We start from the raw sequence: 27,761 nt of genomic DNA, 5'->3' as shown, positions 1-27,761 counted from the left end.
ATTTACATGGAGGCAAGATGGTGGAGGAGTAGCAAACTGAAATGTCATCAGGTCGTAGGAGTTTAGATAGTTATCAAACCATTCCAAACACCTACAAACTCAACAGGAGATAGAAGAGAAGAAGAGCAGCAATTCTAGGAACAGGAAATTGACCATTTTCTGAAAGGTAGGACCTGCAGAGATGTGAATCCAAAGCCATGGGAAGATAGACTGTGGGGGGGAGTGTCTGGTTCCTGGAGAAGAGGAGCACAAAATCAGAACTTTTAGAAGTCTGCTCCACTGAGGGACCTTACTCTAGAGGCTAAGTGGGGGGGTGGAGCACTTGCGGGGACAGTGTGGTCTCAGGACCCACGGGGTCACTGAAAGATTGGGGTTGTCTGAGTGTGGCAGAGCTGCCAGCTATTGGAGCAGGGAATCCGACTACAGAGACAGAGCTGAGGAGTGAGCTCTCAGCTCAGGGTTACCTTAATCTGTGATCCGCAGCTCAGTTGGACCACTGCTCTTTGAGCAGGGACCCTACAAGTGGCAGATCCAGGCAGACTCACCTTTCTCCTCTGGAAGCAGGAATCTGCTGGGTTTGGAGACTCCAAACAGGGCTGTGCACCAGAGACAAAAATGCTCAGTCACAGGCCAGGTGAGCTTGGAGCCCAGCCAGCTCTACCAGGGAGATGGGAGGGATTGAGCACTTTTCTCTGAGGGCGCATTGAGGAGTGGGGCCCCCAAGCTCTTGGTTCCTCCCGGCAGGAGATTGGGAGGCACCATTTTCAAATCCGTCTTCCAAAACTCTACGGAAAGCACTAAGGGAACAAAAGCTCCCAAAAGCAACCCAAGCAGATTACTGAGCCTGACCCCTGGCAAGGGCAGGGCAATTCTGCCTCGGGCAAAGACATTTAAAAATCATGGCAACAGGCCCCACACCCAGAAGATCAGCAAGAGCATCCAGCTAAGACCAAGCTCTCTGATCAAGGAGAACAATGGAATTCCAGGGGAGGGGAAAGCAATGCATGGAATTCATGGCTTTCTCCCCATTATCCTTTAGTCTTGCAAAGTTAAATTTTTTAAATTTTATTTTTTTCTTCTTCTTTTTCTTCTTCTTCTAATTTTTTAAAAACTTTTCCTCTTTCTTCCTTTAACATTTTTAACTAGTTTATCCTAATAATACCTTTCTAAAAAAATTCTTTTTAAACCTTATTATAGTCATATTTTATCCTTCATTGTATTTAACCTTATTTTTTGTATACGTATAGGGTTTTCATTTTTTGTAAAAAAATTTGGGATACAATTTCTTCTAATAGATCAAGATATACTCTAAATCTAGCACAGGACTTTGTCCTAGTCTCCAGCCTAAGCACATACTCTCCTCTTTTTTTTTCCTTCTTTCTTTGTCCAACGAACTTATCAATTCCTTTTTTAGAATTTTTTAAAAAAATTTCATCTTTACAGGCATATTCCATCCTTTCATCATGTTTACCCCTATTTTTGTGTGTGTGTATATATATATATATATATATATATTTGTGTGTGTGTGTATATATATATATTTAAAATATATATATATATATTTAAAAAATATATATATATTTTTTTCTTTCTTTAAAATTTTGGGAGGTAGTTTCTCCTAAGAGACCAAAATACACCCCAAATCAAGTGGGTGGCTCTGTTCTATTCACCAGTCATATATGTGTGTGTGTGTGTTGGTGTGTGTGTGTATAAATTTCATATATACATATACATATATGAAATTTCTTTTTACCCCCTTTCTTCTCCTCCCTTGTTTAGGGTCTCTTCTGATTTGGTTAGCTTACATTTTTCTGGGGTCTTTGCCAGGCTTTTCGTATTTTATTCTCTTGTTCATATATTCTTACCGGGATAAAATGACAAAAAGTCACCACAAAAATAAGAACAAGAGACAATACCAACAGCTAGGGACCCAATCGATATGGACATTGGCAATATGTCATATCTAGAGTTCAGAATGACAATTCTCAAGGTGCTAGCTGGGCTCAAAAAAGGCATGGAAGATATTAGAGAAGTGCTGTCTTGAGAAATAAAAGCCCTTTCTGGAGAAATAAAAGAACTAAAATCTAACCAAGCAGAGATCAAAAACGCTATTAATGAGGTGTAATCAAGAATGGAGGCTCTGACTGCAGGATAAATGAGGCAAAAGAGAGAATTAGTGATAGAGAAGACCAAATGATGGGGAATAAAGAAGCTGAGCAAAAGAGAGACAAACAACTACTGGACCATGAGGGGAGAATTGGAGAGATAATTGATACCATCAGATGAAACAATATTAGAATAAATGGGATTCCAGAAGAAGAAGAAGGAGAGAGAGGGGCAGAAGGTATATTGCAGCAAATTATAGTAGAGAATTTCCCTAATATGGCAAAGGCAACAACCATCAAAATCCAGGAGGCACAGAGAACCCCCCTCAAAATCAATAAAAATAGGTCCATACCCCATCACCTAATAGTAAAATTACTAGTCTTAGTGACAAAGACAAAATACTGAAAGCAGCTTGGGACAAGAAGTCTGTAATATACAGTGGTAGAAATATTAGATTGGTAGCAGACTTATCCACAGAGACCTGGCAGGCCAGAAAGAACTGGCATGATATATTCAGAGCATTAAATGAGAAAAAGTATGCAGCCAAGAATACTTTATCCAGCTAGGCTGTCATTGAAAATAGAAGGAGAGATAAAAAGCTTCCAGGACAAACAAAAATTAAAGGAATTTGCAAACACCAAACCAGCCCTACAGGAAATATTAAAAGGGATCCCCTAAGCAAAGAGAGAGCCTAAAAGTAGTAGACCAAAAAGGAACAGAGACAATATATAGCAACAGCCGCCTTACAGCCAAAACAATGGCACTAAATTCATGTCTATAATAGTTACCCTGAATGTAAATGGGCTAAATGCCCAATCAAAAGACACAGGGTATCAGAATGGATAAAAAACAAATCCCAAGAAACTCATTTTAGACCCGAAGACACCTCCAGATTTAAAGTGAGGGGGTGGAAAACAATTTACCATGCTAATGGACATCAAAAGAAAGCTGGGGTGGCAATCCTTATAACAGATCAATTAGATTTTAAGCCAAAGACTATAATAAGAGATGAGGAAGGATACTATATCATACTCAAAGGGTCTGTCCAACAAGGAGATCTAACAATTTTAAGTATCTATGCCCTAACATGGGAGCAGCCAACTATATAAACCAATTAATAACAAAATCAAAGAAACACATCAACAATAATACAATAATAGTAGGGGACTTTAACACCCCCCCCCTCACTGAAATGAACAGATTATCCAAGCAAAAGATCAACAAGGAAATAAAGGTCTTAAATGACACACTGGACCAGATGGACATCACAGATATATTGAGGCCATTCCATCCCAAAGCAACAGAATACACATTCTTCTCTAGTGCTCATGGAACATTCTCCAGAACAGATCACATCCTGGGTCACAAATCAGTCTCAACTGGTACGAAGAGATTGGGATCATTCTCTGCATATTTTCAGACCACAATGCTCTGAAGCTAGAACTCAATCACAAGAGGAAAGTTGGAAAGAACTCAAATACATGGAGGCTAAAGAACATCCTGCTGAAGAATGAAGGGTTCTACCAGGAAATCAAAGAAGAATTGACAAAATTCATGGAAACATGAAAATGAAAACACAACTGTTCAAAATCTTTAAGGACACAGCAAAGGCAGTCCGGAGAGGAAAGTACATAGCCATACAAGACTTTCTCATGAAACAAGAAAGGTCTCAAGTACACAACCTAACCCTACACCTAAAGGAGCTGAAGGAAGAACAGCAAAGAAAGCCTAAACTCAGCAGAAGAGAAATAATAAGGAATAGAAATCAATGAAATAGAAACCAAAAGAACAGTAGAACAAATCGACGAAACTAGGAGCTGGTTCTTTGAAAGAATTAATAAGATTGATAAACCCCTGGCCAGACTTATCTAAAAGAAAAGAGAAAGGACCCAAATAAATAAAATCATGAATGAAAGAGGAGAGATCACAACCAACACCAAAGAAATACAATTATAAAAACATATTATGAGCAACTATACACCAGCAAATTGGACAATCTGGAAGAAATGGATGCATTCCTAGAGACATATAAATTACCAAACTACCAAAACTGAACCAGGAAGAAACAGACAACCTGAACAGACCCATAACAAGTAAGGAGATTGAAGCAGTTATCAAAAATCTCCCAACAAACAAGAGCCCAGGGCCAAACGGCTTCCCAGGGGAATTCTACCAAACATTTAAAGAAGAATTAATACCTAGTCTCCTGAAACTGTTCCAAAAAATAGAAATGGAAGGAAAACTTCCAAACTCATTTTATGAGGCCAGCATTACCTTGATCCCCAAACCAGACAAAGACCCCATCAAAAAGAGAATTACAGACCAATATCCTTGATGAACACGGATGCAATAATTCTCACCAAAATACTAGCCAATAGGATCCAACAATACCTTAAAAGGATTATTCACCATGACCAAGTGGGATTTATTCCAGGGCTACAAGATTGGTTCAACATCCACAAATCAATCAATGTGATACAATACATTAATAAAAGAAAGAACAAGAACCATAAAATGCTCTCCATATATGCTGAAAAACCATTTGACAAAATAGAGCATCCTTTCTTCATCAAAACTCTTCAAAGTGTAGGCATAGAGGGTACATACCTCAATACTGCCAAAGCCATCTATGAAAAACCCACAGCTAACATCCTTCTCAATGGGGAAAAACTGAGAGCTTTTCCCCTAAGATCAGGAACATGGCAGGGATGTCCACTATCACCACTGCTATTCAATATAGTACTAGAAATCCTAGCCTCAGCAACCAGACAACAAAAAGAGATAAAAGCATCCAAATCAGCAAAGAAGAAGTCAAACTCTCACTCTTTGCAGACAATATGATACTTTCTGCGGAAAACCCAAAAGACTACAGTCCAAAACTGCTAGAACTCATACAGGAATTCAGTAAAGTGTCAGGATATTAAATCAATGCCCAGAAATCAGTTGCATTTCTATATATAAGCAGCAAGACAGAAGAAAGAGAAATTAAGGAGTCAATCCCATTTATAATTGCTCCCCAAACAATAAGATACCTAGGAATAAACCTAGTGAAAGAGGCAAAGAATCTGTACTCAGAAAAGTATAAAGTACTCATGAAAGAAGTTGAGGAAGACACAAAGAAATAGAAGTGTTCCATGTTCATGGATTGGAAGAACAAATATTGTGAAAATGTCTACACTACCTAAAGCAATCTACACATTTAATGCAATCTGTATCAAAATACCATCAATATTTCAAAGAAATGGAAGCAATTATCCTAAAATTTATATGAAACCAGAAAAGACCCCGAGTACCCAGAGGAATGTTGAAAAAGAAAGCCAAAGTTGGTGCATCACAATTCCAGGCTTCAAACTCTATTACAAAGCTGTCATCATCAAGGCAGTATGGTACTGGCACAAAAACAGACACATAGATCAATGGAACAGAATAGAGAGCCCAGAAATAGACCCTCAACTCCACGGTCAACTAATTTTTGACAAAGCAGGAAAGAATGTCCACTGGAAAAAAGACAGTCTCTTCAACAAATGGTGTTGGGAAAATTGGACAGCCACATGCAGAAAAATGAAACTGGACCATTTCCTTACACCACACACAAAAATAGACTCAAAATAGATAAAAGACCTCAATGTGAGACAGGAATCCATCAAAATCCTTGAGAAGAACACGGGCAGCAAACTCTTCGACCTCAGCTGCAGCAACTTCTTCTTAAAAACATCATCAAAGACAAGGGAAGCAAGGGCAAAAATGAACTTTTGGGACTTCATGAAGATCAAAAGCTTTTGCACAGAAAAGGAAACAGTAAGCAAAACCAAAAGATAACTGACAGAATGGGTTAAAATATTCGCAGGTGACCTATCAGATAAAGGACTAGTATCCAAAATCTATAAAGAACTTATCAAACTCAACACCCAAAGAACAAATAATCCAATCAAGAAATGGGCAGAGGACATGAACAGACATTTCTGCAAAGAAGACATCCAGATGGCCAACAGACACATGAAAAAATGCTCCACATCACTCAGCATCAGGGAAATACAAATCAAAACCACAATGAGATACCACCTCACACCAGTCAGAATGGCTAAAATTAACAAGTCACGAAGTGACAGATGTTTGGGAGGATGCAGAAAAAGGGGAACCCTCCTACACTGTTGGTGGGAATGCAAGCTGGCGTAGCTACGCTGGAAAACAGCATGGAGCTTCCTCAAAAAGTTGAAAATAGAGCTACCCTATGACCCAGCAATCACACTACTGGGTATTTATCCTAAAGATACAAATGTAGTGATCTGAGGGGCATATGCACCTGAATGTTTATAGCAGCAATGTCCACAACAGCCAAACTATGGAAAAAACCTAGATGTCCATCAACAGATGAATGGATAAAGAAGAGGTGGTATATATATATACAATGGAATACTATGCAGCCATCAAAAGAAATGAAATCTTGCCATTTGCAATGACATGGATGGAACTAGAGGGTATTATGCTGAGTAAAATAAGTCAATCAGAGAAAGACAGTTGCCATATGATCTTTTGATATGAAGAATTTGAGAGTCGGGGGGGTTGGGGGGTGGGAAGGAAAAGATGAAACAAGATGGGGTCAGGAGGGAGACAAACCATAAGAGACTCTTAATCCACAAAACAAACTGAGGGTTGCTGGGAGGAGGGGGGTATGGAGAGGGTTGTTGGGTTATGGACATTGGGGAGGGTATGTGCTATGGTGAGTGCTGTGAAGTGTGTAAGCCTGGCGATTCACAGACCTGTACCCCTGGGGCAAATAATACATTATGTGTTAATAAAAATAGTTAATTAAAAAAAGAATATTATATACATGTAATGATACCTTATTTAACCCTTTGAATTTTTTTTCACTTAGCATAATTGCCTGTGGATTTATCCAAGTTGTATGTATCAATATTTCATTCCTTTTTATTGCCGAGTTAAAGATGAGCCAGTTTGTTTAATTACCTACCTATGGAGGGACATTTGTTTTTTTTCCAGTTTTTGGCAATCAGGAGTAAAGCTCCTATGAACACTTGTGCACAGTTTTTGGTTTTCACATTTTTAGATTTCTATTTAGGCTTATTTAGTGTTATTGTGCATATCTCTTTGTATCCTCTTCTTAGTGATTGCTCGGTATTACAATATACATGTATAACTTACCACCCTCTCCTGGTATAGGATTCTTTGTCACTTTGAGTGAAATATAAAAACCTTATTTCCTTTTAGGATCTTTACCATCTTCACTTTTTTTTTTTTTTAAGATTTTATTTATTTGACAGAGAGACACACACACACACAGAGAACACAAGCAGGGGGAGTAGCAGAGGGAGAGGCAGGCTTCTGGCAGATCAGGGAGCCTGATGCAGGGCTCAATCCCAGGACCCTGGGATCAAGACCTGAGAGGAAGGCAGACACGTAATGACTGGGTCACCCAGCTCCCCCGCCCTCCATTTTTAAAGCCATCCTCACCTTTAAGATAGAATTTTCCAGGGGCTCCTGGGTGGCTCAGTCAGTTAAGTCTCTGCCTTCAGCTCAGGTCATGATCTCAGGTTCCTGGGATCGAGCCCCATGTTGGGGTCCCAGTTCAGCAGATAGTCCGCTTGTCCCTCTCCTTCTGCCTTCCCCTTCCTTGTGCGCTCTCTCTCTGTTTCTCAGGTAAATTTTAAAAATCCCCCCCAAAATTTAAAAAATAGAATTTTCCTATTTGATTGCTATGTCATTTAATTCATTTAATTCTTTTTCATATAAAACATAGACATCAGGTTCACTATGTTGGAAGAACAAAATGAATCCCTTTCAATATATACCATGTGCCTGGCAGCCTCTGCACCAAACGAATAAATGAAGCTGGCCCCCTATTTAAACTTCTGGGCAACAAAGTACCATTGGAGGAAGCCACACAACGTTACTAACCTAATTAGACTTAAAGATGGCTGAGCCCCACTGCTGAAGCTATGGGTTCTATCTTCTTTCAATTCATAGGATCTTCTCTCTCTTCTCTGTTATCCTCAGGACCACACTTTAAGTGGTACTAGAACCCAGGTCTCCATATAGGACTTCCAATAGATGGAACTGGTAAAATTTAAATTGATCCTGTTACCTTCTCTAGCTAACTTCATTTCAATTTTTAAAAAGGTTGAATAAATATTTAAAGAATAACTGAAAGGGCACTTAATTATTAGTCTGTCCATGGCTCTTGCTTGATTTGTCTCCATCATACAAATTTAAATTTGACATTTTTCATTATTGGCAATGTTTCCATTCACTTTTTCTTTTAAAAGAGTATTTGTTTACTTATTTATTTGCGCGCCTGCGAGAGAGTTGTGCACGTTTGGGCATGTGGCTTATGATGAGTAGGGGAGGGGGGCGGGACAGAGCAGGGGAGGGAGAGGAAGACGGAAAGAATTCCAAGTAAATTCTCAGCTGGGTACAGAGGCAGATGCGGGGCTCTATCTCAACACTGAGATCCTGATCTGAGCTGAAATCATGAGTTGGTCACAACCGACTGAGCCACACAGGTGCCCCCCCATTCACTTTTTACGAACTCCCCGATACATTCTCTAAATTATTCCCTTTCTCTTTAAAGTCCCAATCCCTCTCTCAGACTCTTTTGATTTGTTTTCTAGTTTAACAGAGAGATTTGAAGGTAACTGGTTTGGGCTAGCTCAGCATCCCATGCTTTCCTTGGACCTTCCTTTAGTGTCAGAGAGAAAGCCCCTCTCATTTTCAGTGCTAGTTCCACCATTCCATATCCTAATCTCAGCCTCTCCCCTCTTAGGGTAATTCTGAGAACCCTTGGAATAGGATACTAGGCATTTTTCTCTCTGACATCTTCAGACTTTGCTCACTAGTAGCCAATTTTGTCTTCATATGTATGTAGATTCACCTTGTCATCTCCTTCAAAACATTTATCTTGAGTCTTCTGTTTCTATTCCATTCCTTTCCTTTATCTGCCATATGCCTCATGATCTTATACTTGCCACTATTCCTAATACCCTGCTCTTCAGCAATCCCATGAAATTAGATTTCTAACAGCCTATTCAATGAAAAATGCTCAGTACAAGCGTTCCAGGTGATTTTCTTCTAATAATATTCACCAGCATTTCCTCAATTCATTTTACACAACATTTTGCTTCATTTAAGACAGCTGATGGGTTCATAAAACCCTTTGTCCTATGGTGTCCATGCACCTTCCATCCCTGACTAGGTACATCTGTTGATACTGTATTTAGACTTTTACCTTCTCAAAACTATATATCTCCATGCCTTCTGATATCACCAATTCTGGTTCTCAAGTTAGTCAATCAACAATCTTCCTGATAAGTCTCCAGCTTATTATCAGATTCAGCATCCATTTATTTAACATTCTTTGCCACAGTCATTCCCATCTCTACAACTTAACTAATGTAGCAGAGCCCATGGGAATCCCTTCCCTGTGCCAATCTAAATCCAATGTACCCAGCCTTCCCGCAAGGTCAGCTGAAGTCCTATCTCTTCATTAGACCTTTGCCAAGCAAAGCAATACATTAAAGTCCTTTGTCTAAAACTACATTAGACTTGGGGTCTACTTGACAAAATGGTTCTCCTAATTAACTCTAGTTACCTCAATTATGTAGGTCTTGTCAATGATCCCTCTGAAATCATGAACAATGAACATAAGTTTTAATTCCCTTTTAGCCCAGCAGTGTAGGCTGTGCATACAGAAGTGGCTTAAGGAACTTATTTAATCCCTTAATACTAAATAAATATTATTGAAACAGGTCATGATAGTACTATCATGGCATTAATAACTTCACTTTGAGTGAAACTAGGATTTTTTAATGGACTACTTAGAAGGCTACCCGCAGTATGACAGTATGACAGTATGATTAAGAGTACAAGCCCAGATGGCCTGGGTTCAAATTCTGCTTCTATCATCTATTGGCTAGGTGAGCTTGGGAAGGTTAATGAACATCTCTGTGCCTTAACTTCCCTCCCTGAAAACAGGGGAATGTAACAGTACTTACCTAATGAAGATCAAATAATTTATGTCAGATACATAAGACAGTTTCTGGCATGTAGAAATTGTTCACGAATGTAAACTATTATTAATTGCTTTTTACACATAGCATGATAGTGTGTGTCCCATAGTTAAAAGAACCTTCACTTCATAAGTGAATGAGTTGAGGAATAGAGGTAAAATGATTGGCTCTGGTCTTATGGTTAATTAGAGGCAAACTCAGAAACCAACTCTTCTGACTTCTACCCAGTGTTTGCTTCTCTTCCCTAAGGATTTTATACCTGAACACAGAACTAAATTATAGAAGTTTAGAGTTGAAAGGGACATTCAAGCCTCTTTACTTCAACTTTCTCATGAATGACCATACTGCATGATCACTTGTCACAAACCTTTCATCTTTGGTGACAGTACAATTTCACAGATTCTTAATCACTCAGACAAAAAGATCCTAATAGAACTTGCAACATGGCTTTCAAGTTAGAAAACACAGGAGGGATAGAAATAGATGCCAAGGTCAGGTCCCTTGAGTTCACATGACTATCACTAGATGAAGCCATTTTTAATGTCCATCTTTTGAAAAAATAATATTATTTCTTTTTAAGAGAAAACATTGTCTGGAATACTCATTATAAAGCTGCAATTCAAGTCATCCCACACATATGTGAATGTTTTGCAGATAATATGTTTCCTGGTAGGAATCTGAAATTATGATTTTGATGAACTCTGAACAACACACTTTAGCAGCCAGAAAAAGGCACAGGTGCCAACTATCCATACTGGGCATAATTTCTGAAGGTTTCAACTTTCTATGTGTTTCTCTGGAACAACATTCAGCCTGGTTGTGCAATCAGCTGTGCTAGGGTTTTAAAATTCAATCTAGCAAATGCAGACTCTCAGGAGGAATTGCGACAATAAAAGATTGCTATTAAATAGACACAAATAAACATGTGTGTAAGGATTCTCTCATCAGATGCAATAGCCTGCTATTTTCTGTCTCAATTCAATGCTAAGAGGAGAGATTTAATTTCTCTTTAACACAAATGAAATTGTCATATGTAATAGCAGCAATAAGGGAGAAGTCTGAACTGACTAATTATATTAGGTGTCCACAAAAATGTGCAGCCATTACCCACTCCCCTCCACCATGCAAACAAGACTTAGGTAATCCACATTCTCCGTGTATGATTATTTTAAAGACTTTATTTATTTGAGAGCAAGAGAGAGTGAGTGAGTGAGCCAGGGGAGTAGCAGAGGGAGAACAAGCAGACTGTGCTGAATGCAGAGCCCCATGTGGGGCTTGATGTGGGATCAATCTCATGGCTCTGAGATCATGACCTGAGCCAAAATTAGGAGTCAGATGCTCAACTGACAAAGCCACCCAGGTGCCCCAAGCTGCATATGATTACTTTAAATGCCTGATTGCAGTATATAGACTCTGAGTTTTATGACTTAGGATTTTAACCCCCAAGACAGGAAAGTCCTGTTTCTTGAATCTGAAAGTTGAATTACTTTCTTTACACTTAAGACTGAACAGACAGCCTCTGCTGATCCCAGAGAGGATGCATCATTCCTGGTTTGTGCTTCCATAGTATTTTAGTTATGTCTCTAATGTTACTCATGATAATCTGACTTCTTTCACTTAGTTGTATGTTTTCTTTGTGGACTATAGACTCATGAGAATAGAATTCAAGTTTTATTTATTTCTGTTTCTCCCAGAGCCTTACAGTGTCTTGGATACAGTAGCTGCTCAATAAATCTTTTGATATTTGGCTTCAATGAACATTTATTAAGCATTTCTCATTTATAAAGTATAATCAATTGATTCCCACCTTTGATATACTTTATCCTTCCCATTTCTGAGAACTTTTGCTTTTGAAACATGAAAAAAAAAAACTTTAGCAGATCAACACTATAATTTAGATGGCTAAATAAACCATCTGACCCTAGGGAATGCCTATCAATTCTTCGTTGAATTGTAATTTTATGAAAATTTGCAAAGGTTTCTTTTGAGCTTACAGTTGTTTAAGGGGACCCAGCTACTTCAATGTGGCAGAGTTAAGGAAAGAACTTGGAGAAATGACTGCGAGGGTATCCCAGAAAGACTGTTGTACCTTCTAGAAGAAGGACCTAGGACCCAAGTCCCAACTCCAGGACCCTCTAAGTCTGATAGGATCATGGTGTTCTGAAGGCCTATTATTCCTCCTTGACAGTTTCTCTGAGAAACTGTCAGTGTGATTTTCAAAAAACATTTGGTTCATGCCCACAGGTTGGGTGGCTATATGATCTGTAGGGCCCAGGAGAAAATAAAAATGGGAGCCCCTTGTTAAAAAGTTAAGAATTTCAAGACAATGGCAGCAGAACATTAAGGCAGTTCTGGGCTCTTCTATGCACAGGGCCCTGTGTGACTACACAGGTCTCACATCTATGAAGCCAGCCCTGTTCTGTCTTCAGAGAATTTTCAGTACAGTGAAAGGCAAAAAATCTGTATGGAATAGAAGCCACAATTTAAGTGTGTACAAGGGTCTGCAGGAATGCCAAAGTTCCTAACTTTGTAAAATCATCCCAGAGAAGGTGACAGTTAAGCTCTGTTTTGAGGGAGCAGTGGCAGAGAAAGGAGATATTCCTGTCTGAAAAAGGCAGAATTCACTTAACAAGTTTCAGTAATAGGGTTACCTCTAAGGAGAGTGGAGCAAGTGAACATGAGGGTGACATAATGAAGACTGAGAGTGGAATGAGACAAAAGCCAAGTGTATGGGGTAAGGGGTTGAACAATTATTGAGTTCCTATTGTATGTCAACTTATTTCTCCCTGTGTCATAATTTTTAAAAACACAACGATCCTGCCTATTTTACAAATGGGCTAGTTTAGGCCCAAGGTAGTAATGTTCAAACGGTCTGGAGCACACTTGGCTTCTAGTAAATATTTGAGGACTGTCTGGCAGACGTATCTTAAGGGCCAGGATTCTTAACCATTAAGCCAGGCTGATTCTAAGTAGGCTTTTTAAAATTTATTATTATTTTTTAAATTTAAATTCAATTAGCTAAGGTGAGTGCACTTTTAACCCCCCCACCTCTCCTTGCCACACCTCTTCATAGTCCAAAGGTACTTTTCCCTCCCTCCGCCCCGCCCCGTGTTTCAACGTGCCGGAAATTGGGCCGCTAAGTACTTCCGGTGTAGCAAAGGTCGGCCCCGGCAAGATGGCGGCCCCCTTGGAGCTCAGTTGCTGGGGAGGTGGCTGGGGGCTCCCATCGGTGCACAGCGAGTCCCTGGTGGTGATGGTGAGGCCGCCTCGCGGGCCAGGGCGCAGGAAAGATGGGCGGGGCCAGAGGCGCGAGGCTGGCTGGGTCTGGTCTCCGCGGCTCGCCGCGGTTCCCTGCGGCGCTGCAGGGCGGAGAGTGGCCGGGGAGCTTCTCGCTGCACTGCACTGGGTTCCTTACCCTGGAGTCACAGCTTGGCCTGTGACCCCGCCAAGGCCTGGCGGAAGAGTCATGGCTTTCCCACTTGGCTCCGAGTCTTCTCAGCCTTGCAGAGCTTTCTGGGCGGTGGAATGAAAAGCCAAAGCTGGGTGCACGCGCGCCCAGCTCTGCACCCCCCCGACCTTTGGGGGGACAGAGTCCCCGAAAGATGGGCAGCTGACGCGCGGGTCCTCTGCTAGATAGCCGGAGAGGGATACAGCCCGCGTGTCAGGCGTTTCTGCCTTAGGGGGACCAGGCTGTAAAGTTGCTCTGTAGATTTGCGCTACGTACTCAAGCCTAATGTTTTATTGCAAACTTTGTTTCAGGCTTATGCCAAATTTTCTGGTGCACCCTTGAAAGTCAATGTCATAGATAACACCTGGAGAGGTTCAAGAGGTACAGTGTAAACATTTTAATACACTTTCCTGCTGTTTTTGAAATTACTCCCCCTTCCTCGCCGAATTTAAACCTGTGAGGCATGCAGCCATGGAATACCTTGGGGTTTAGTTTCTTCTTACTATGACCTTAGCTGTATGTTGCTTATGGTTTGATCATTCTGAGTAATACTTTAAAATATAAGCCAGATCAATGGAAATTACGAGAAATGACAGTGTTCTCCAAAACTGCATTGTGAAATTGCAAAAAACTAAGATGAGCTTACTCATTTTCCCCCTCCAAATGCAGTTGTAGTTTTTAGAGGATCAGAATCCCTTCAGAGGAAGTAGAAACATTTCCTTGTATGTGAACTGTTTTTGGTTATAGGAGATGTACCAATTTTGACAACTGAAGACAACATTGTTTCTCAGCCTGCAAAAATACTAAACTTTTTAAGAAAACAGGTGGGTGGTTCATTTTTAACATGTTCCCTGCATGTTACTTAAAAACAACAAAAATAAAAACATTGTAAAGTTTTTTTAAAAAATTTTTTTAAATCAAATCAGTAGATAATTGGAGATACCTCAGGTTTGGTATAAAACTGGACTTGAGAATTACTGCTCTGAATCATGAGTTGTATTGTGATATGAAAGTCATATAGTGAAGTACACTCAATTTATATTTTCATATACTGTTCTGGATTTAAGTTTAGACAAGTTTAGACATTAGGATTTAAGTTTAGGCAGATTCAATGAAGCCATCTTCACGATTACACTTACTGATACGATTGTCAATTTAGTCACAAGCTGCTACACACTTTCTGCTGCATATGACATCTGAGTTCCCACCAGCTAGCAACTAGTTTATTTTTAAAGAACACTTAACTGGAGAGTTGCAATTAAATGTTTCATGAAGTAATGTATCTAAAATGGGCAAGCATGTAAAGATTTGTATAATGTATCCAGAATATTTAAACATGTAAAGACTTCTATAAATACCAAAGTTATAATTGGTTTTGACAATACTTTTCTTAAAAAAGTCAGTCCTATGTCAACAAAATTTAGAACGGTTTTAAATTGGGGGGTTTTCTTTCTTTTCTCATGGGGAAAAATGCATCCAATTAGAACTTCTTCCTTATTGTTAAAAATAATAGCTTCTATTTATTAAGTTTGCACTATATGGCAAGCACTAACAAAACTTAGGTCATAAACAATCATTAAATAATAGCAGTTAAAAAAAAAGAACAATATTTATTGACCTTACCGTGTGTGTGATGTTGTGCTAAGAACTTTATTTGCATCAAGCTGCATTTGTCACTGATTTTGTATTTATCGTTCTGCCTTTTAATATCATATTTGCCATTTTTGAGGAAGGATATTATTTAGCTTCCCTGTTTTCGGATGCCCTTGACTTCTCAAGTTTTTTTGGTTGTATGTTTTCTAATAGAAGTATAATGCTGATTATGAACTCTCAGCAAAACAGGGGGCAGATACCCTGGCTTACATTGCTCTCATCGAAGAGAAGCTTCTTCCTGCAGTGGTGAGCATTGGTATTGTAGTGACCTACTAAAAATATACTTCAGTCTATTTAGAAGGAGCATAGTGAAAAAGGCTTAAGAGAGGAAGTTTCATGTATGTATTCATCTTGATTCTATGTTACTGTGCAACTGGATTGTTAGACATTCAACTAGGACATGAAACAATGAAGTGAAAGATAATGTCATTTTGGAAATAAATTTATTTATGGAAGATGGAGTTTGTTGCTCCCATGTATAGAATTCAGCTAAGTATAACTCATTCATTCAACAAATATTTATTGAGCGGATATATGCCAGGCCTTGTTCTGGGTGCGTGGGATACAGCAATCAACAGATGTATGTGTTTAAAATCTTGTTTTATACTTGAGTCATTCAAATTGGGAAAGTTGGATGAAGCTACTTTAGAGAAAGATGTTTATCAAAAACTTTCATTTGATCGGATGACCTTTCTTTTAATAAAAGAACATGCTTGTAGTGGGTTTGTTTTTGGTTTTGTTTTGGTTTTTTGATTGGAGGGGGGTTGTTTGTTTTTTGTTTTTGTTTTGTTTGGTTTTGGTTTTTAGTTGTTTTTGTTTGTTTTGCAGCTTCACACATTCTGGGTTGAGAGTGACAATTACTTTACTGTGACAAAGCCATGGTTTGCTTCACGAATTCCTTTTCCCTTGAGTTTGATTCTGCCTGGAAGGATGTCTAAGGGAGCACTAAATAGAATTCTTCTGACCAGAGGAGAGCCTCCTCTCTACCACCTCCGAGAAGTGGAAGCTCAGGTATGGTTGGCATTACTTTCAAAGCAAGGGACCTCCAGAGGAGGAACACGAGAAGCAGCAGAGATGAAAGTACCTAAATGCTTGCCTAAAAGGAGTTCTAGAGCGTCCTTCCTACTTTTGAGTTGTTATTTTATCCTTATAGATATACAGAGATGCCAAGGAGTGCCTAAATCTTCTGTCAAACAGATTGGGAACATCTCAGTTTTTCTTTGGAGATACGTGAGTGCATTCCCTTCAAAGTCATTCTGATGTTTTGTATGCATGTAGTCAATAAACAGTTACCTAAAGCAAGTCCTCTTGCCCCCCTTTATGAGTTTTTTACTTTAAGAAAAAGATTTAATGGATTACTCTAGTGAACTTTTTCTGTCCATGGTAATCAAACATTGACTCCATATGCTTGCTATCTGTGTGAATTTAAAATATCTAAGGCTATTCCCACCCTGTCTCCTATCTGTACGTAACACTTGTGAGTAAACATGCATCTTTAATTTATAACTTTTCTTCTTAATAAAATAAATGGTTACAGTATTAAAAAAACTACTGAATATAACCCTCATTCATTGCATCATTTTCATAAGCAAAAATATGTAGTAAACCTTTTAAAAGGCTATATTATATACTCCAGAATTGGCAGACGGATTTGAGAAAAAATATTTTTAACATAATCCTAAGTTAGTATTTTCCTATGTGTTTTTTAAAAAATCCTTAATTTATTTTTAGGCCATCTACCTTGGATGCCTATGTGTTTGGTTTCCTCGCGCCACTTTATAAAGTACGCTTTCCTAAAGTTCAGTTACAAGAACATCTGAAACAGCTCTCCAACCTGTGCCGCTTTTGTGATGACATCCTAAACAGTTATTTTAGGCTTAGTCTTGGAGGTAAGCTGGCCCCTCTTCAGCTAATCTGTGTTTGCGTAGAATATCTGCATATTTTCCAATGGACGTATAAGCAAAATTCATGACTTATTGAAGAAATTTGTGTATTGTCTTTAAATGTTGAATTGTAGCACTTAAAACAGTTGCATTTTTTCCGAATTTATTCCCATGTGTTAATTCTACTTTAAATAGAGAAATAGATGTTTGCCTTTTGTCTGTTCTTCTAGATTTTATACATATCTTGCCTCTTGTTCTTCTTTAAAAATTGCCCCTTTGAAGTGGATCATTTTCTTCTAAAAGTTAACCACAGGTATTTATTGAGTCCCTGCTGAAAGATAGCATTTATCCTAACACAAATGGGCAATTATTTTAAATGTTGCTTCTAGCATTTTCCTGCGTGAACAGAAAGCAGCAGATTGATTTGGGGGAGGTACACTCCCATGATTCCACTACTTGAAAACTGATTGCATCAGACTGGAGGTATTGTAAATAGAGGGTACCCGTCACTTAGGATATGGTTCCTTGGGAGTGTGGGACCTTGTGCTTAAGTGATTGGGATACAAAATTTGTATTGGGAGAGTTGGCAGAGACTGTCCTTTTAAAGAAACAGAAGTTGCAAGGGTAACTGGCTTAGGGACAGTTTGTTTTTCAGGGTGGGTTGTGTGTTTGGTAGAGAGCGAGGGGTTAGCAGTTTGAGAGTCATGAAACTAAGTACCGTTCAGCCTTGTTACTCTGGAACAGTGATTAGCAAACCTGGCTAGAGAACAAATACAGAATTTTGGCTCCTTTGTCAGATTTACTGAATTAGCATCTCACAGGCATGGAGCCCAGGAATCTGTATTTTTTTAAGTCCCTCCAAATACTGTGAATGCCTGGTTGGGGGCCGTTTCAGAGTCGCTGCCTTAGAATGCTGTCCCAGTCATTGTGACTAAAGGCTTATTTGGTATGAGTGGGGAAAAGGTACAACTCAAATTTAAGAAGGATATGAGGACTGCTGTGCTCTTTGACTAACTACACTTGCTAACTGCATAACACTTGGCTGTCTACTTAATAGACTAATGTAGTCTTTTTGTTTAGGGTTTGGTTTGGGAGCATTACTATCTCTTTTAACTTTGCCTTTAAACCCATAATCGTTTTTCATTTTGCCTGGTTTTATTTATTTATTTATTTTTTGGAGGGTGGCATACTTGGGAGGGTGGAGAGACTCAAAATTCTTTCAGTCTAAACAGCTTTAAAGACTTTCAAAATTTTCTGTCTTTCTGATTTCTGTCCTGGCTTCTTAGGCATCTCTCCTGCTGGACAAGAAACGGTAGATGCAAATCTGCAGAAACTCACACAACTTGTAAATAAGGAATCCAACTTGATTGAAAAGGTCAAGTTTGTTTCAACCATTATTTTATAGTAGTTTAGTATTTTCCTTCCTGAAATTAATATTGTATAAGAGTTTATTTTTTTCATAAAGCTGCTCAAATATACATTTATTAAAGTTGTACATAATACAATGTTTTGAAGCCAGTAGTGGCCTGATTACTTTGATAGTGGTATTGGGTTTACTTTTACCACATAATTAGTGATTTTTCAAATTAGGAGACCCAAAAGCCTGGTCTTAAAAAAAAAAAAAGACAAAACTAAAACACTTCTTTGCTTGTCTATTTCTGTCTCTGAAGGATAATACTTCTTGAGATCATAAGCACCTGTGCTTGTCCTTTCTGAATAGCACTATGATGTCTTTTTCTTTCTTCTACTTAAACTGTGTTATTTTTTTTCCTCCTTCCTTTCCTTCTCTGTTCTTAATGTCGCTTATGGTTTTTGGTGGTGGTGTTTTTTTTAATCAGTGGGCATATTTTGCCACTTTGGGTTTGCTCATTTGATAAGAGAGATATTGAGGAAGTACATAGGGGAGATAGCCAGTAATGGAAATTTCAAAGGTGATTCTAGTTGAAAAAATACAAGAGACTTACGCATTTTCCCCCCAAATGTCTGATGAACTTGCTTTTTTTCTTATACCAGTGAATGATACTTCCTTTTTTCACTAACCAGTGAGGCATTGTGGCCTGATAGCACTGGCCCTCAGTTCCTGAGGTCTCAGTAACGGCACCGTGTTGTGTGAGCTTTTGAGTTGTCTCCCTAGTCCTCACAGGAGCTCTGTGTGTGCAGCTACTCCATCAGCCCTGTTTTACAGATGAGGACAGTGACGCTTCGAGAGTAGTATATGTCACCTATCTAAGGTCATTCAGCTGGCTAGAAGCAGAGAGGGAATTTGAACTCTGGAGACTGGATTCCAGCATGGGCTCTGTAGTTAGCTGCAAATGAAGGAGATACATGGAACTCTGAATCCAGTACTAGTAGTACTAGTAGCCAGAAACCTCTGCCTCTCTCTGGCATGACCATTCTGTTTCTTCTTACAGTATTTCATGTGTTGTTAGAACATGAGTAGTGAGTAGAACTGAGCAGAAAAATTGTAAAAGACCAGTACTAAAGTTTAGGTGGGCTGACTGCACGCCAAGTTTATTTTCTTAGCCCAACTCAGTCAATCCCGTGAGAGGAAATATGCTGAGTGTTTAAGTGTGGGTCATAGAAAGATTATGCAGATTGTTTTAGACACTTAACTGCTAGAAGGGGCCATCCAGTAGAGTTTTCATTTTCTCTGTGTGGCAAATTCATGACAACCATGTAGAGGGAACCACGAGATATCTACCTGTGCGGAAAGGGCACCCAGGAGGCACCCAGTTGTATCACTTGGTACACTTCTACCTTGGGTCATCATGAATATACGAAAGCTTCCTAACTCTAAGTCAGGCACGCTGCTGTCCACCCGTTTCACATCTGCTCTCGGTGTGGTTCACTGTTGACTACCGGTGTTAGAACAACAAACCTATTGGCTACTATTGTTCACCATTTGGACAGAAAATCTAGAGCTTAAAAAAAGAAAGAGTAATATTTGAGGGACTTAATTCTTGTAAGAAAAAAGCCTGACAACACAATTGATTCAAGGCGTTCGCCAGGGATACTTTTTTCTATTGGAAAATTGAAAGTTAATCTTTTATTCTCTTTGCTTTCCTGTAAGTTGCACGTACCTCTATTGAGACATTTCTTCTGTGCTTTGTAAGAGCATCTGGAGGAGAGAAGAGAGAGTTTTGCTCTGCACATGCTCAAAACTTTAGAAAAGCCTACTTAGCAAGTGGGTAATCAGATGCTCTATGCTGCCGGTTTGGGATCCGTGGGAGCAACAGCTTTCAAGTCTCCTGAAGTTGAGCTGACAGAGAGCTCAACAGCAGGTTCTGAACCTAGCACTCTATTCCTAGGGCCCCTGCTTAAAGCTAGCTTTCTGAGGTCTGACTCAGTGTTCCAGGGATGCTAAAATCCTCCTGAGGGGCACACAGGTCATTTTCACTGAGGCACTGAGGTCTAGTTGAAAGAACAGTAGTATTGGAATAAGAAGACCTGGGCTCTAGTTTCAGCTCGTGATGGTAGCTTTGCAGCCTAATGCAAATATCTTAACCTTTCTGAGCTCTGTTTTGCTAATATGCAGAATAGGGAATGATCATCTTCCATTTTGCCTTCCCAGCTGTGTTGGCAAGATCAAAAGAGGCATTGTACGTGAACATGATTTGTAAACTGGGGAGCTCCATGTGAGAAGTATTGCTTTTACACTTACTATCGTAAGATTTCTTAAATCAAGTTGTGATCTGGTTGAGTTCATTTTATGAAATTACTATAATTTGTGAAGGCATCAAAGACGAGCAACATAGCTTTTATACATATACTGAGTTAGCTGGTATTTGGGGTACAACATTTCAAATTCTTGAGTGAGTATTTGTAAGGAAAAGGTTTCTCAGGCAGTTCTGGAACCATATGGTTCTGTACTCTTCTAGGCTATGGTTTGGATTGGGAGACCATAGTCCACACAAGCGGTGCCACCGCCATTAGTCAGATGTATCTTTTGTATGTTCCACAGATGGATGACAATCTTCGCCAAAGCCCTCAGCTTCCTCCTCGGAAACTGCCAACACTTAAACTGACTCCAGCAGAAGAAGAAAGTAATTCCTTACAACGGCTGTCGCCCTGACAGTCCTCATGCTTTGTGTCCAAAGTCATGTGATTGTTGCAGTCATCTCTTACACTACTTATGTGAAGGCAAACAGAAAATGCCATTAGTAGGTATAAGGAAGGCTCTAAAAAGAAACTTTCTCTGACATCTAGTTTTTCTTAATTAGGAAGCTTGTATTTTAGCTTCGCAGTGCACTTTAGATAACATCAGAATGAATGCTAAATGAACTTGGGGAAAAAAGAAAACACACTGTACTGTATATTTAAACAATAACAACCTGCCTTAATCTTGGCAGATTTTTGCCTTTAGTTCACATGTTGCTGACCAAAACATACAATTCTGTTCTGAATGTGTGCTCTTATTTATTCAAGTTAATTTATTAATTTAGTTTTCTTGGAACAGTTTGAATATCTAATATGTGGCTTTTTGAGGCTTTTTTTTCTTCTGTTTAGAAATTTTGATGCCAATTTTAGACGTTAGGGAAAAATGTAATATTCTCATATTCTATTTACTTCAGTAGAAAAGCCTGTATTTAAAAAGCAATGAGGAATGTGCTTTTTAATTATGTTCTCAGAAGTATAATCTTCTGGGCGATCAGTACTACACACACACACATATATATGTCTGAGAAATATATATGTATCACAGGTGGTTACATATAATATTCATCTGACTGTATACACTTCAATAGAACATTGGTATTTGCTGATGTGTTCAGTTAAGGTTAGCAAGGATTCTTTTAGTTTATTGGACCAATGGCAGCTTTAGACCTATGTATTTGTAGTACATTTTTAACTCAAGTTCTCTCTTTCTTGGATTAATTTCAGGGGAACTGAGTATATTGGTCATCATTTATTATGCTAGGCTGTAAAGTCTTACTGAAAGTTGCCCAATTGTCAGACACTACTCTGCTAGAGTGACAGAAGTACCTACTGTGTGCTTGGTCCAAGTTCATCATGCTTGAACCAGTGTTCTTTTCATAAGACGACTGTCACAGAGTCAAAAGCTTTATGGCAACTTATTATTTTCCATATAGTTGAACTACAGTTGAAGCATCTAATGGGATATTTGGAAACAGCGGTAGTTTTTAAAGAGTATTTTCTATTTATTGGTTGCCGACCTGTTAAAGGATTTGCTGTGCAGGTGATTTTCCTAATAACAGAATCTCTCTAATTTTAGTGGCTGAGGTGCTTCTGTTGTCCTAAAACCACTTGTGGTGTTTTTAAAATATAGGATCATGTTTTTGATTAGTGTCTCAAAAGATTACTATGGTGCTCAGCAAATCTTACCACATCGCGCAGAAACCCCCATGTTAAGAAAACAGCTCTGTAGTCAAGAGACTCGCCTAATTGGAGCTGAATGGAGCTCAGCTGTGTTTGACCTAAATCCTCCCAGTTTGCTCTGTATTTAGGTAGCTCTTGATGTAGGAGTCTATAAGTCATTGTAAATATTTTTTCTTCAAAGTTTTAATTAAATGAGAAACAAGGTAGTCTTCAAAATCTTATCTGTTTGGATGTATTTAGGGAAAGTAACTAATGAGTTTCACATTACTTTTGCAATGGGTTTGTGTGCTTTGTATTAATTTTGTATTAGATTCCAGCAATCCAAAATCTGTATGAATATTCTATATTGAAAATCATGACCATAGGACTTACCGTCCTCTGGGATTGATGTATATTGGAGAAAGGTGGTTAACACATTAATCAGACAGTCTGTTTATGCTTTAGTTAGGGTTGGTCTTTTTCAGTTGTGATTTATGTTAAGCCTTCAAAGAAGCATTTGAAGTGGCTTAAAATTGTCAATGTACGTAAAACAGGACAATTAAAATTAGGTTTGGGAAAAATGAAAAATTGGGGAGAAAGAGCCATATCAACCCTAACAGATTCTAAAATCAAATGGTAAATTTAACTCCCAAGTTTCTCCATGGGCACAAAGATAATACTGGCTTATGTAAAGTTTTCTGGGAGTAAAACTACTAATATCCATGCTAAGGATAGTGTGTTTAAATTTTTATAAGAATGTAGAGATCGTGTTCTTACGTCACAGAATTCAGCCAATAAACATACTGTAACATTTCATGTTTTGAAAGTTTAATGAGAAGATAGCATTCTAGAATAACATGTATTTGTCATTTTTTAGTACAAAAGACAGCTGTAAATATGATTTACTTCCTTTTGGTCATTCCTGCTTTGAATTGCCTTTAGACTGGCAGTACATAGGCTAGGATGTTTCCAGACTACCTTTCCTAAGATGCAAAATATGATTTAGATAAGAGAATTTATACGTTGGGATTCTTAGTTGAGCATTTTGAGGATAAGCCAGCAAGATGGCAGGAAGCTATAACTGAGTATAAAGCATTCCAGGGATGAGCCACGCATTGAAGAAGCTCTTAGAAAGAAACAACTTTCCAGATTGGCCAGAGAGCTTGTGACCAGCCTGTCAGGATACGTTCTGGATAAAGTTTCAGTTGCTGAGGTAAATGGTACACAGTGTTTAACAAAAAACTGTGAGCTACATTCTTGAGGACGCGATGGTGGAATATGACCAAAGGGACTGTGTTTGTGTTTATATTTGTTGGTAGTATAGGATTAGAAAACCAGTCAGATAATTCCCATAAGATAAAGATCTTCCATCAGCAGACGGCCACCGGTCATCCATACGATTGATCGTTTCTTTGAACACTAAAGACACTCTAAAAAGCATTGAGGATTGTCATTCCTTCACCATGGTTATTTTCCCCTACAAAGATTGGCAACGACAAATTTCAGCTTAGGGTTGTTTGTATTATTTTGGGAGTACTAGAGAATTCAAGAGTTTTACAACAAATCCAAAGCATTTTGATTTGCATTTGTAATTTCTATTCCTTTAATATTGCTAGATTTATTAATGTGAAGGAATCAGGGAGCTTATTTCAAACACAGTTAAGTTGCAGTTTTCAGAAGTCTACAAAAATGGAAAGAAACTAGACATCAAAAGAGGCAGAAACGTATCAATGATACAATCTCAGAAAACCAATTTGTTAAGGTGCCTTCATGTGATAATAGTGGTATTTCAAGTCAGGAGTATGTTTTCGTGGAACCTGTTCCAAGAATATATATCCACCAGGCCTGTTAGGTTTTTTGAGTTTTCCATAAACAGTCAAAAGTCTTAACTCTTTAAAACCAAAATATAAAGTCAAGAAGCTGAGTGATGGATACACAGTCTCTGTACTATTTTTGGAACGTCTTGTGAGTCTGTATATCAAAAGGGTTTTAAAAAGTAAATTTATGATTATCTACATAAACTATGATTTAAATCGAATGATTCAAACATAGTATTTAGTGTTCAGTTCCAGACAAATACATAATATAAATTAAATATAACTTACTTCCTTCTTAAGTTTAAAGAAAGAAACACCTCAGGTTTGTAATGACTGAGTATCGAAAGATCTGGTTTGCCCTACCAGAAAGGAAAAAACAACCTAAAACCAAGAACTCCAATTCCCTATAAAATATCCTATGATTTTATATTTGTAGTAGTATCTTCTTCCTGTGGTACCTGGGTTTACCTTTTCAGGTAAGATACATTAAGAAAAAGTTCTGTGTCTTCATGGGGTGGTAGTTCTTTGCTTTGCTATGTTCTAATTACACAGTGTGACAAGGTGTGCGCTAGGGCCGTGCTTTGATGAAGAAGGTGCAGCATCTGTGTGTTTTTGTTCTAAGCTCATAGGGATCTAGTAATTGACTTTGTCTTGCTTTGTTTATTTATACAATTGAAATCCTGATCAGAGCCACTGAGTATAATTTGGGTTTTGATTATTGTCTTTTGTATATGTTGTTGGCATTAAGAATTATCTTTTGCCTTTTTTTCTTGTTCAGCTCTGTGGAATTTACATTTGCTCTTTGGTGTTTTCTTATTTCTTACATGGATTATTAAGAAATTTATTGTAAATTACATGAACTAAAGATTTGTAATCTGTTACCCTCAAAGGTTTTTGTTTTTTTTTTTTTAAGATTTTATGTATTTATTTGAGAGAGCCAGGGCAAGTATGCACAAGTAAGGGGAGGGGCAAAAGTAGAGGGAGAAGCAGGCTCCCCACTGAGCAGGGAGCCATGCAGGGGAAACAGGGCTCAATCCCAGGACCCTGGGATCATGACCTGAGCTAAAGGCAGATGCTTAACTGACTGAGCCACCCAGGTGCCCCTGCCCTCAAAAGGTTTAACTGAAGTGTCATTAGATCTTCAAAGGGCTGATTTTCACAGAGAGTAAAGATGAAGTTTTGGGTTTTTTTAAGGGTTTTCAAAATATTTTAGCCCCTGTTGGGATGTTAAGTAGGGTTTGCTAGGAAGCCCAAAATCTTGCTGGAATGTTGTGTTTGCTAAGAGCCCAGGTTACCAGCCCTAGACTTAAAACCACTGCGACTGAGGTGGAGAGGTATTCTCAGAATCAAAAGCATACAGAAATTATTTGTCCCAGATGAAGAGGCCAGTGATTATGGATGAGAATTAACTTTCTTGAATAATGGTATAAGAAAGTATAACTTTGAGCTGGACATTTGTAGAGAGGGGAATGTTGTGATAGAAGAATATTCTTAGCAAAACAAAGCAGTTTCTTTAAAAAAAAAAAAAAGACAGGAAAACAAGTCGTTTTGTATCCTGCTTATTATTAATGTGAAATTATACCATAAGATTTTTTAAAAACCATCTTTTAGTTCCCTGGAGAAGAAGGTGTGTTTTGGCAGATTATCTTGTTATTATGTGACTAGAGGGTTCTGTGGCCAAATAAGTTTGGGAAATGGTCTGTTAGGTTACTAATAGGCTTTTCTGAACCTTTGTGTGGTTTCAGTTTCTGAGAAGGGCCTATCTTGTATGCGCTGTTTCCCTGATTTATTGTATACAGTTTGTTTTTTGTTTTGTGGGTTTTGTTTTGTTTTGTTTATAATAGGTATCATCTGGGATTTTTATTCTGAGAAATATACTTAGGGAAGCACTGCCCTGGAGTGGTTTTGCTTGTTGGTGCTAATTGCAAAGGTTTCCTGTTGTCGGGTGCCCCTCTAGTGAGTGGTGATCAAAAATGGGAAGATAGGTTAGGACTCCCTTGGACCATGCAGTTGAAGGGAGGGGGAGCATGGGTTTAAACAGTTTAAGGCTCCTTTAACAGATTTAGGCTCCTTTGAGGCCCCTGGTCAGTTAGTCCCTTTCCCTAGAATCCCAGCTGGCTTGGAACAGCTGTGCAGGGACGTGACCAGGTGGCTCCAGAGAACTCAGCAGCATTTAGGAATCTCTGAGACAGTGGGGGCCAACTTGCAATTCCGGAACAAATTTTCAGATCATTTTTGGCTGTTCTTTAAAAGTGCCAAAAAGGTGATAGGATCTATAGCATTAAAGTCATATATAAGCTGCTGCTTTTATGCATATTTAAATATATATACATGTATATGCGCATATAGACGCACACACTGTTGTAGAAAGTTTACAATTGCTTCAATGACAAAGCAAAAGAAATGTATTATTTTTAAGTTCTATTCTAGTCTGAAGCCATGTTCTAAACAAGGATTGTATGTTTGTGTGTACATTTTCTAGAATAAGGGTTTACAGTTTTCATTAAATTCTAGGGGCTTCGATATCCTAAAAACTTTAAACATCACTAGACCTCCAAATTTCAGAGGACTAAGTGTATTTGATTTCATCTCAAAGTATAAAACTGGATCGCTAATCAGGCATAAGGATGCTCTTTGTTTCTTCTCTGCAGAGTGTACAGTTGCCTATTGGAACTTCACCCTTCGGATGCGTATTTGATAGAAAGCTTGCCTTTGGTCTTTGCATTGTGTAATGGTGAACATCTAGCCATGTGAAAAGCAGTTGGGTCTTTGCTGTGATTCTTTAGTTTTCCTCATGCAAATTCAGAGAATTGCCTTTTCATCATTTACTTTACGTATCCCGGATTCTTGGAAACCAAGAGAAATGACTTGCTAGAGTTTGCATCAGTCCTCAGCAAGTCATGCACTCTACAGAGGGCCGGGCTCGCCCCTCGTTCTTTGGACTGCTGGCTCCTTTGCCTGCAATGCTGGGGTCTCTTCATCAGAGAAGGAAGGGTGTACCCAGGCTTTTATGTTAATTTCATGAAGATGAGCTTTATTCCTCTTCTGACTTGATGTTTTAGTTTGTATAATAGGAAATTACATGTTTCCATTTTTCTGTGCATCTTGAAATGGAAATTTGAGGTGTTTCTAATGTTGCTTTGGCTTTCTAGAAGATTGAGCACAAAGAAGATTAAGAAATACATGTGTACATATATTGGTTTTATTCCACCAACCTTATCTTTGGTAAATATTTTAAACATCTCTACTGGTGTACAAATACTATAGTTTTGTTGTAAACATCTTAAAGCAATGTTGGTCATAATTGAAATATTCTGGTCATGCCTAGTGTGAATATATTTTACTCAGAGATTACGTATAAATACCCAGAAGTGGTAGTGATGATCAATGTTGTAAAGAATTTATTCTGATAAGTGAGAAACTGGATATAATGTCAAAATAGCTATTTTCACAATAAAATCTCAAATTGCCTGAATATTTATTAATTTCGTATTTAATGTTATTTATTCCCTGA

The 27,761-nt window shown here is 38.5% G+C and overlaps 2 protein-coding genes across 7 annotated transcripts in view; one reads left to right on the top strand and one right to left on the bottom strand.

The window, feature by feature from the left end:
* THBS4 (thrombospondin 4) overlaps window positions 1-27,761 on the bottom strand; it is a 144,569-nt gene that overhangs the window by 74,680 nt on the left and 42,128 nt on the right. The gene's annotated exons all lie outside the window — the stretch shown is intronic.
* On the top strand, window positions 13,284-27,728 carry MTX3 (metaxin 3). Of its 6 annotated transcripts, XR_007127399.1 has the most exons (10): window positions 13,284-13,386; window positions 13,890-13,959; window positions 14,326-14,402; window positions 15,385-15,477; window positions 16,060-16,242; window positions 16,385-16,461; window positions 16,963-17,120; window positions 17,345-17,427; window positions 18,401-18,489; window positions 21,076-21,126. XR_007127399.1 is itself a non-coding variant. In XM_047729548.1 (9 exons), the coding sequence occupies exons 1-9, from the start codon at window positions 13,306-13,308 to the stop codon at window positions 26,977-26,979; spliced, it is 909 nt and encodes a 302-aa protein (XP_047585504.1). In that variant the 5' UTR covers window positions 13,284-13,305; the 3' UTR covers window positions 26,980-27,728. The 6 variants fall into 6 exon arrangements, 5 of the variants coding, with proteins under 5 accessions (XP_047585504.1, XP_047585503.1, XP_047585506.1 ...); XM_047729548.1 differs by lacking the exons at window positions 17,345-17,427; window positions 21,076-21,126 and adding an exon at window positions 26,899-27,728; XM_047729547.1 differs by lacking the exon at window positions 17,345-17,427 and having other exon boundaries at window positions 21,076-27,728.

The sequence above is a fragment of the Lutra lutra genome, chromosome 5 (assembly GCF_902655055.1).
Source record: "Lutra lutra chromosome 5, mLutLut1.2, whole genome shotgun sequence".
Taxonomy (NCBI): domain Eukaryota; kingdom Metazoa; phylum Chordata; class Mammalia; order Carnivora; family Mustelidae; genus Lutra; species Lutra lutra.
The sequence above is the reverse complement of the archived record's forward strand: the minus strand, read 5'-3'. Positions and strand labels throughout refer to the sequence as shown.